Here is a 10,000-nt window from a genome sequence, read left to right on the forward strand (position 1 = left end):
ACTGGTTGATTAGTTGATTAATTGATTGATTGGTTGATTGACTGGTTGATTAGTTGATTAATTGATTGATTGGTTGATTGACTGGTTGATTAGTTGATTAATTGATTGATTGATTGATTGATTGATTGATTGACTGGTTGATTAATTGATTAATTGATTGATTGATTGACTGGTTGATTAATTTATTGATTGATTGGTTGATTGCCTGGTTGATTAATTTATTGATTGATTGATTGGTTGATTGCCTGGTTGATTAATTTATTGATTGATTGGTTGATTGACTGGTTGATTCATTTATTGATTGATTGATTGGTTGATTGCCTGGTTGATTAATTGATTAATTGGTTGATTGTATCTTATATTAAAGTACAGTGACTGTGCTGGAGGAATACATACGAACATTTAAACCCCAAAATGACTAAAATGTCTAAAACCACAAACAGAACACAAACTGGTTGACGATGTTCCTGAAATGTTTTAGCCTGGGTGACACCTGCTGGTCTATGATTGGCTGGTTTGGGTCAGTACCTGTCCCTTGTTGAGCACCATGATGCGGTCTGAGGCGAGGACGGTGTGGAGGCGGTGAGCGATGGTCAGGGTGGTGCAGTCCTGGAACGACGTCCTGATGGTCTCCTGGATCAGAGCGTCTGTCTCTGCATCCATGGCGGCGGTCGCCTCGTCAAGTATCAGGACCTGAGAGACCATAACTGACCAATCAGACAACAGAAAAGGGGTGGGAGGAGGGGTCAGAGGATGTTCTGGTCATCCATCTCTCACCTTGCAATGTCTGAGCAGAGCTCGGGCAACGCACAGCAGCTGTCTCTCTCCAACTGAGAAGTTCTCTCCGTTCTCCACCACCTCTGACGCCAGCTTCAGGGGCAGCTGGGACACCTGACGGACAGACAGGAAGTCAGACAGACAGGTGATCCTGCAGAAAACACTGCCATTTTGTTTTTTAATTTTGCACTTTTCTATCTGAGAGCTGCTCCATCAGGAAAGGTGTGCCTTTTACTTTAAGATTTCATTGATTAACTGATGGAGTTACAGTTTTAGAGCTCGTCTGTTACTGTTGTAAAAGTGTTTTATTTTTACTGAATATACTTTTATTATTATTCCAGAGCTTCAGATCCTCCAATCAAGTACTGAAATCTAAGTTTATTCTTGATTTTTCCCTTTAAACTCATCAGTACGGTTCTTTACTGATTGTTTTAAAGATATAAACACTTCTTGTAAAGGAAAGCATTTTTAAAGTAACACTGCACTTCTTATTGTTTGTACTCACACTCTCCTTCATGTGACTTCTACTCAGAGCGTCCCAGATCTGCTCCTCATTGTACTGCTTAAAAGGGTCCAGATTAGACCTGGGAAAACAAATGCTCATTGATATCACGAGTCATTGAGGTCAGAGTGTCCTTATAGAATAAACGTTGAATTCTTTGTAGTGTAGAAATGTCTATTCGAGTTAACATCTTCTTGCATCTTATCAGCTGGTCCTCCTAAGCTGTTCCTACCTGATAGTCCCACTGAACAGCACTGGGTCTTGGGGGATGATTGACAGCTTACTCCGGAGGTCGGCCAAACCGATGTCACTGATATCGACACCATCGATCAGGATTGAGCCTCCACAGCGCTCAACCAGCCTGAAAATAACCACGCCCAGAGACGACTTCCCTGCACACAGACAGACGGAACACAGGCCTGCTCATGGTACCCACGGTCTCCAAATGTACTATGGGAGGTAGAGCCTTCAGTTATCAGGCCTGCTCGTGGTACAGTCTCTAAATGTACTATGGGAGGTAGAGCCTTCAGTTATCAGTCCTGCTCATGGTACCCACGGTCTCCAAATGTACTATGGGAGGTAGAGCCTTCAGTTATCAGTCCTGCTCGTGGTACAGTCTCTAAATGTACTATGGGAGGTAGAGCCTTCAGTTATCAGTCCTGCTCGTGGTACAGTCTCTAAATGTACTATGGGAGGTAGAGCCTTCAGTTATCAGTCCTGCTCGTGGTACAGTCTCTAAATGTACTATGGATGGTAGAGCCTTCAGTTATCAGACCTACTCGTGGTACAGTCTCTAAATGTACTATGGGAGGTAGAGCCTTCAGTTATCAGTCCTGCTCGTGGTACAGTCTCTAAATGTACTATGGGAGGTAGAGCCTTCAGTTATCAGGCCTGCTCGTGGTACCCACGGTCTCCAAATGTACTATGGGAGGTAGAGCCTTCAGTTATCAGGCCTGCTCATGGTACCTACGGTCTCTAAATGTACTATGGGAGGTAGAGGCTTCAGTTATCAGACCTGCTCATGGTACCCACAGTCTCTAAATGTACTATGGGAGGTAGAGCCTGCTCGTGGTACAGTCTCTAAATGTACTATGGGAGGTAGAGCCTTCAGTTATCAGGCCTGCTCATGGTACCTACAGTCTCTAAATGTACTATGGGAGGTAGAGCCTTCAGTTATCAGACCTGCTCGTGGTACAGTCTCTAAATGTACTATGGGAGGTAGAGCCTTCAGTTATCAGACCTGCTCGTGGTTCAGTCTCTAAATGTACTATGGGAGGTAGAGCCTGCAGTTATCAGGCCTGCTCATGGTACCTACAGTCTTTAAATGTACTATGGGAGGTAGAGCCTTCAGTTATCAGGCCTGCTCGTGGTACCTACAGTCTCTAAATGTACTATGGGAGGAAGAGCCTTCAGTTATCAGGCCTGCTCGTGGTACCTACAGTCTCTAAATGTACTATGGGAGGTAGAGCCTTCAGTTTTCAGGCCTGCTCGTGGTACCTACGGTCTCTAAATGTACTATGGGAGGTAGAGCCTTTAGTTATCAGGCACCTCTCCTTTGGAATGATCTACCAGTCAGGGTTCTGGAGGCAAACACACTCTGTACTTATAAGAATAGATTTAGAACTTTCATTTTTGATAAAGCTTATTGTTAGGGCTGGCGCAGGTATGGACCAGCTCTTAGTTACTCTGCTATAGATCGGCTTAGACTGCCGGGGGACCTGGCACACTAAGACTTATACTCCCCCCCTCTGCTTATTGTCTCCAGTGAGTCTGGTTCTGTTTTCTGCCTGTTAAGGAAGTTTTCTTGTGCTCATGGTGAATTAATGTTGGCTCTCTGTAAATTCAACAAAGGGTACGCTCTAAGCCTTCTCTTCTTGTACGTCTTTTAAAGAAAACTGATTCAATGTGTGGAAGCCTCATTCTGTAGGGACAAAAAAACTGGAATTACCTGATCCGGTCCTGCCCACAATGCCGATCTTCTCCCTGGGCCGGATGGTGCAGGAGATCCTGTTGAGGACCAGAGGGAGGTTCTCCTGGTACCTCATCTCCACCTCCCTGAGCACCAGCTCCCCTTGCTGGGGCCAGTCATCAGGAGGGGCCTGATCTTTGATCCGGGCCGGGGCCTCCTGGGACAGGGACTGAGAAAGAAACATAGGGTGAAGAGACGAGTATCCATGGCACAGTTTTTTAACAAAGTGAACAACATCTGTATCCATGACATTTAGCATTGTAGCATGTTAGCTAGTTAACCAGTTAAAGCTGTTCTGGTTCCTTATCTGGACAGTTTTAGTTCTGAGATAGAGGTGATCAACCAAGAGTTTATTTTACTGCAGCTCTAGCCCCCCGTGACCCGGCTCAGCAGGAGGTCTCTGAATTAGCTCCTGAGTCCTGCTGGACCAGGTCCTTTCAGTTGTCTCACTGTGATCTGGATTTGTTCTCTGCTAAAATCAGAACACACATCTTGTTCGTCAAGCCGAACAGGTCCCTGTGGTCTGGTCCGGTCTGGGGCTGAATCCTGTACCTCAATGTAGTGGAACCAGTCTAAAGGCTGGACTCTGTACCTGCATGTATTGGAACCAGTCTAAAGGCTGGACTCTGTACCTGGATGTATTGGAACCAGTCTAAAGGCTGGACTCCGTACCTGGATGTATTGGAACCAGTCTAAAGGCTGGACTCCGTACCTGGATGTATTGGAACCAGTCTAAAGGCTGGACTCCGTACCTGGATGTATTGGAACCAGTCTGAAGCCTGGACTCTGTACCTGGATGTATTGGAACCAGTCTAAAGGCTGGACTCCGTACCTGGATGTATTGGAACCAGTCTGAAGCCTGGACTCTGAACCTGGATGTATTGGAACCAGTCTAAAGGCTGGACTCCGTACCTGGATGTATTGGAACCAGTCTAAAGGCTGGACTCTGTACCTGGATGTATTGGAACCAGTCTAAAGGCTGGACTCTGTACCTGGATATATTGGAACCAGTCTAAAGGCTGGACTCTGTACCTGGATGTATTGGAACCAGTCTAAAGGCTGGACTCTGTACCTGGATGTAGTGGTGGATTCTCTCGACGGATGTGAAGCGAGCTTCAGTCTCAGATGCCAGGCGCACGGTGAACTGGAACAACCCTGTTAACTGAAAGAATGACCGGTAGAGTCAGGGCCCTGGACTAAAGCTCACCTGAAGACACTTTTAAGACGTTGCCTTCAGATTACCTGCACAGCGTAGGAGATGGCAAGGCCAGCATATGCGGTAGGGATCCTCCCATGCATCAGGACCATCATGAGGGCGGTGATGCTGATCAGAGCTACACTGATGACATCCAGACGCACAGCCAGCCAGCGCATGGCACAGCTGAACAGGTAGAACGGAGCCTGGTTCTGGTCTAGCAGAACCTGGTACCTGAAAAAACAACATGGTCAGACCGGGAAGGGGGGCGGAGCCTGGAAATATCTGGCTATCAGGGTGTTTTAAGACACAGTTCCATCCTGACCTGGCAAGGAAGTCTTGGCCCCGGCCATAGGCCTGCAGCGTGGACAGGCCCTGGATGCTGGACGTGATGTGGGACATGAAGGGGGACATGGTCACATTGTCCAGGCGCTTTAGCTCCCGGATGAAAACCCTGGAGATGCCATGCAGCGCTGCAAACAGCAACACAAGAGGACCCACAGCCACCAGGAACCATGGAAAAACCCAGCTGATGACGCCGAGGCAGAAGAAGACCAGGATCAGGTTCTGGATGAACATCTCGGCCTGGAAGGGCAGACGGGTGTCAACTAGAGGAAACAAAAAGGTTGTCAGTGAGATATCCAGAGGGTTCCATGTTTCAGGTTCTGATCAGAGTCTGGACTTGGTGAAGTCCGGTGCGTCACCTTCATCCATGTCTTTGGAGAAACGGTTCAGGATTTGAGCTGTGGGAGTTACGTCGAAGAACTTCATGGGGCAGCGGAGGATCTTACGGAAGAGCTGATCGTGAAGTCTAGAGGAGGCGCGTAAAGTTCCCTGTAAACACAACCAGTAAACACATCACGGACACTATGAATCTATCTGTGTACCTGAATGCATCACGGACATTATGAATCTATCTGTGTACCTGAATGCATCACGGACACTATGAATCTATCTGTGTACCTGAATGCATCACGGACATTATGAATCTATCTGTGTAACTGAATGCCTCACAGACATTCTTCATCTACCTGTGCAGCTCTCAGGTCTGTGAGTGACCCCCTCACCTTGACGAAGGCCACGCCCCTGATGACTTTCAGGAGCAGCATGACGCCCATGGAGGAGGCGTAAACAGCAGTGTAGTATTGCATCATGGGATTGTCCTTCATGCCGATGCTTGCATCAGAGCTGTTTCCTGGGACTACCGTGGCGTTCTGTAAACACAGGAGACGTGGGAGGAGTCAGGAGGAGGGGGCTATGAGGAGGTGATGACAAAGAGTAGGAGTCCATAATAAGAGGGTGATGATGATGATGACGCTGAGGGGGAGGAGCCTCACCCCGCTGCCCTGGTTGATCCAGTAGCTGAGCCACCATTGGCAGAAGGCAGAGCTTCCCACGTTGAGAACAAAGAGAGCCAGGATCAGGAGGCAGGAGGCGGAGCCACCACACGCAGACATGTAAAGCTGGAACACTGGCCAGGCCACGCCCCCACACTGCCGCTCCTCCCCTTTAAAGTCATATGACCAAAAACAAAAGGAGGTTACTGATGAGAGGAGGAGGAGACTCAGTGAAGGTGTACTGCTGTAGTTTGTTACCGTGCTCCTTAACGACAGGTGAGTTCTTCTTCACTGATCCTGGTTTACTGTCCACTGGTTTCCTCTGACCAGAACCTGTCTTTCTGCTGGGAGCCTGGGACAGAGAGACAGGTAGAGACAGACAAGTAGTAATAAGAGACAGACAGGTAGAGACAGACAGGTAGTAATAAGAGATAGACAGGTAGAGACAGACAGGTAGTAATAAGAGACAGACAGGTAGTAACAAGAGACAGACAGGTAGTAACAAGAGACAGCCAAGTAGAGACAGACAGGTAGTAATAAGAGATAGACAGGTAGAGACAGACAGGTAGTAATAAGAGACAGACAGGTAGTAACAAGAGACAGACAGGTAGAGACAGACAGGTAGTAATAAGAGACAGACAGGTAGTAATAAGAGACAGACAGGTAGTAACAAGAGACAGACAGGTAGAGACAGACAAGTAGTAATAAGAGACAGACAGGTAGTAACAAGACACAGACAGGTAGAGACAGACAGGTAGTAATAAGAGACAGACAGGTAGTAACAAGAGACAGACAGGTAGAGACAGACAGGTAGTAACAAGAGACAGACAGGTAGTAATAAGAGACAGACAGGTAGTAACAAGAGACAGACAGGTAGAGACAGACAAGTAGTAATAAGAGACAGACAGGTAGTAACAAGAGACAGACAGGTAGTAATAAGAGACAGACAAGTAGTAACAAGAGACAGACAGGTAGAGACAGACAGGTAGTAATAAGAGACAGACAGGTAGTAACAAGAGACAGACAGGTAGAGACAGACAGGTAGTAACAAGAGACAGACAGGTAGAGACAGACAGGTAGTAATAAGAGACAGACAGGTAGTAACAAGAGACAGACAGGTAGAGACAGACAGGTAGTAACAAGAGACAGACAGGTAGAGACAGACAGGTAGTAATAAGAGACAGACAGATGGTAACAAGAGGCAGACAGGTAGAGACAGACAGGTAGTAATAAGAGACAGACAGGTAGTAACAAGAGACAGACAGGTAGAGACAGACAAGTAGTAATAAGAGACAGACAGGTAGTAACAAGAGACAGACAGGTAGTAATAAGAGACAGACAGGTAGTAACAAGAGACAGACAGGTAGAGACAGACAGGTAGTAATAAGAGACAGACAGGTAGTAACAAGAGACAGACAGGTAGAGACAGACAGGTAGTAATAAGAGACAGACAGGTAGAGACAGACAGGTAGTAATAAGAGACAGACAGGTAAAGACAGACAGGTAGTAATAAGAGACAGACAGGTACCTCCATATAAGGAGTGTCTCCCAGCTGGAAGTGGTTGAACATGGCGGCGTAGTCCATATTTAGTTTCATCAGGTTGTCATGGTTACCCTGCTCCACTATACTCCCCTCCCTCATCAGGATGACATCATCACAGTCCACCAGGTACTGCGCACACACACACACACACACACACACACACACACACACACACACACACACACACACAGGTCATGGTGATGGCGTCCCGGGTGTTACGGCGTCCCTGTACCTGTCTCACCTGCAGCTGGTGGGTAACAAAGATGATGGTCTTTTGACGGAGCTGCTTCCTGATGGCGTTGTGGAAGATGTGGTTGGCCACGTGGGCGTCGAGGGCACTGAGCGGGTCGTCCAGGATGTAAACGTCCCGCTCGCTGTAAAGGGCCCGGGCCAAGCTGATTCGCTGTCGCTGCCCGCCGCTGAGGTTGGCACCTCGCTCGCCAATCTGAAGAGATGTAAACAAAGATCAGCAGAGGTTACATCTGGAGTGTGGCGCCCTCTGCTGGTTAAGACGTGTACTGCAGCAGAGTCTCACCTGAGTGGACAAAATACTTTAACCACCAAACTGAACGATTTGAAAACACACAATCTAAAGTAACTGAGGCTCCTCCTGTCGAGCCGAGGGGCGGAGTCAGCTGATAAAGTGAGTGCACAGGTGTGTGGAGACCTATCACAGTTTACATTAACATTGAAACAGGAAGTGATGTCACCTCTGTCAGGTCGGCGTTGGGCAGCAGGGTGAGATCTGGTCTGAGGCAGCAGGCGTTCAGTACGGTCTGATACCTGCAGGGACAGACAGGTGTTAACTACACGTCCTCCTCTTGAGACCAGCTGACCTCACCTGTCCCCCTCTCACCTGTCCTCCTGGTACTCCTGTCCAAACAGGATGTTGTCTCTCAGTGTCGCGTTCAGGATCCAGGCCTGCTGAGCCACATAGGCCAGCTGTCCTCTAACCGCCACCCGTCCCTCCAACAGGGTCATCTGAACACGAGCAGCCGCCATCAGTCATCAACACTAACACACAGGATGACATCACTGCAGCAGGTGACCTCACCTGTCCAATGATGGCTGAGATCAGAGACGTCTTTCCACTGCCGACACTCCCACACACACCCAGCAGCTCGCCCTGAGCAGACAGACAGGTGTCACAGGGGTCTCACTCTCACCCAGCAGACAGACAGGTGTCTCACTCTCGCTCAGCAGACAGACAGGTGTGTCACTCTCACTCAGCAGACAGACAGGTGTCACAGGGGTCTCACTCTCACCCAGCAGACAGACAGGTGTCTCACTCTCACCCAGCAGACAGACATGTGTCTCACTCTCACCCAGCAGACAGACAGGTGTCTCACTCACTCTAAGCAGACAGACAGGTGTCACATGTGTCTCACTCTCACTCAGTAGACAGACAGGTGTTCCTACCTGTCTCACTCTCAGGTTGATGCAATGCAGTGTCCTCTGAAGACACTGGTGGGCGGCGGCAGCTGTCAGGGGGGTGGGGCTTTCCTCCTCCTCTGGACCTAAGGAGACTCCTCCCCCTCTCAGCAGGGAGCCTGTCACCTGCTCCTCCTGGAGAACCCCTCTGCCCATGCACCTGGGAGTCAGCACACCTGATTAAGCTCCTCCCCATTTGAATCAGTTTCTCCTGACTCAGAGTGAAACACCTGATGACATCACCAGGTGAAACAGACTTTAGATTCAGGTCATGTACCTGTCTCTGTCGCGCTCTCTCTTGTCCGTGCGGGAACATGGACTGGGCTGAGCGCTCTGACCAACCCCGTCCCACGCCAGACTGGCCCCACACATCTCCACAGCAACCTGAGGGTCACCAGGAGACGCACGCACGCCCTCAACCTCCGGCAACAGGAAGAGACTCTGAGAAGAGAGACGAGGACAGAGAGGTTGAACCAGGTCAAACCATCAGGTCAAAGGTCAAACCATCAGGTCAACACAAGGTCAAACCATCAGGTCAAAGGTCAAACATCAGGTCAACACAAGGTCAAACCATCAGTTCAACACAAGGTCAAACCATCAGGTCAAAGGTCAAACCATCAGGTCAAACCATCAGGTTGAAGGTCACACCATCAGGTCAAAGGTCAAACCATCAGGTCAAAGATCAAACCATCAGGTTGAAGGTCAAACCAGTTAAAACCAGGTCATTGGAGGTAGGAGGTAGGAAAGGAAGTAGCAGAGGAGATAGGATCTAACCTTGAATCTCTCCATGGCGACTGACGCCTCAGACAGAGACTTGACAGAGAAAGGAGTGACCTTCAGAGCAAAGGTCATGGCGTTGAATACAGTTACCACGGTGAAGGCCTGCAGTGACAAACAGGAAACATGTTAGCAACATCCTGCTACAATGCTAACAGGTTAGCAGAAAGGCTAATGAGAAGGTTAGCATGTTAGCCGACAGAGTTTGGTACCTGAGCTGCCGTCAGGTCGTATCCTAGTAACATGTGGGCGGAGAATGTTGCCACGCTGGCTATGCCGACAACTATGGGAGCCACGCCCACAGTGACGCTTTGGAAGTAACCCGTCATCTCCAAGATCCTTCGCTCCTCATCACGGATCCCTGGAGGAGAAACATCTGTGTTACCATGGCGACAGGCGGGCCAGGTGGGTGTGTGCAGGTGAGTACGTACTGCGGACGTCCTGTGCGAAGGCTTTGACCCAGGCGAAC

At 48.8% G+C, this 10,000-nt stretch overlaps 1 protein-coding gene and 1 long non-coding RNA gene across 5 annotated transcripts in view; one reads left to right on the forward strand and one right to left on the reverse strand.

Annotated features, from left to right (window-relative positions):
- LOC132980980 (uncharacterized) overlaps positions 1-10,000 on the forward strand; it is a 95,090-nt gene that overhangs the window by 12,524 nt on the left and 72,566 nt on the right. The window lies entirely within an intron of this gene.
- abcc5 (ATP-binding cassette, sub-family C (CFTR/MRP), member 5) overlaps positions 1-10,000 on the reverse strand; it is a 17,373-nt gene that overhangs the window by 2,489 nt on the left and 4,884 nt on the right. For 3 of the 4 annotated variants that reach the window (XR_009674225.1, XR_009674226.1, XM_061047380.1), the window contains exons 7-28: positions 9,963-10,000; positions 9,744-9,892; positions 9,529-9,636; positions 9,032-9,195; positions 8,743-8,902; positions 8,378-8,449; positions 8,180-8,304; positions 8,034-8,106; positions 7,565-7,768; positions 7,309-7,452; positions 6,039-6,132; positions 5,781-5,950; positions 5,511-5,657; positions 5,148-5,277; positions 4,769-5,051; positions 4,491-4,677; positions 4,321-4,410; positions 3,228-3,417; positions 1,512-1,671; positions 1,283-1,361; positions 778-891; positions 529-693 (exon numbers count right to left, since the gene is read on the reverse strand). The exon at positions 9,963-10,000 is cut by the window's right edge and continues 110 nt beyond it. Coding sequence is in view for 2 of the 4 variants with exons in the window: in XM_061047380.1 (XP_060903363.1) it covers positions 529-693; positions 778-891; positions 1,283-1,361; positions 1,512-1,671; positions 3,228-3,417; positions 4,321-4,410; positions 4,491-4,677; positions 4,769-5,051; positions 5,148-5,277; positions 5,511-5,657; positions 5,781-5,950; positions 6,039-6,132; positions 7,309-7,452; positions 7,565-7,768; positions 8,034-8,106; positions 8,180-8,304; positions 8,378-8,449; positions 8,743-8,902; positions 9,032-9,195; positions 9,529-9,636; positions 9,744-9,892; positions 9,963-10,000 (3,046 nt within the window). In the remaining 2 variants the exon portion in view is untranslated. Of the gene's footprint in view, positions 1-528; positions 694-772; positions 892-1,282; positions 1,362-1,511; positions 1,672-3,227; positions 3,418-4,320; positions 4,411-4,490; positions 4,678-4,768; positions 5,052-5,147; positions 5,278-5,510; positions 5,658-5,780; positions 5,951-6,038; positions 6,133-7,308; positions 7,453-7,564; positions 7,769-8,033; positions 8,107-8,179; positions 8,305-8,377; positions 8,450-8,742; positions 8,903-9,031; positions 9,196-9,528; positions 9,637-9,743; positions 9,893-9,962 lie in introns of those variants that run through there. The other variant, XM_061047381.1, reaches the window with a different exon arrangement.

Source organism: Labrus mixtus, chromosome 9, assembly GCF_963584025.1.
Source record: "Labrus mixtus chromosome 9, fLabMix1.1, whole genome shotgun sequence".
In the NCBI taxonomy this organism is placed as follows: Eukaryota; Metazoa; Chordata; class Actinopteri; order Labriformes; family Labridae; genus Labrus; species Labrus mixtus.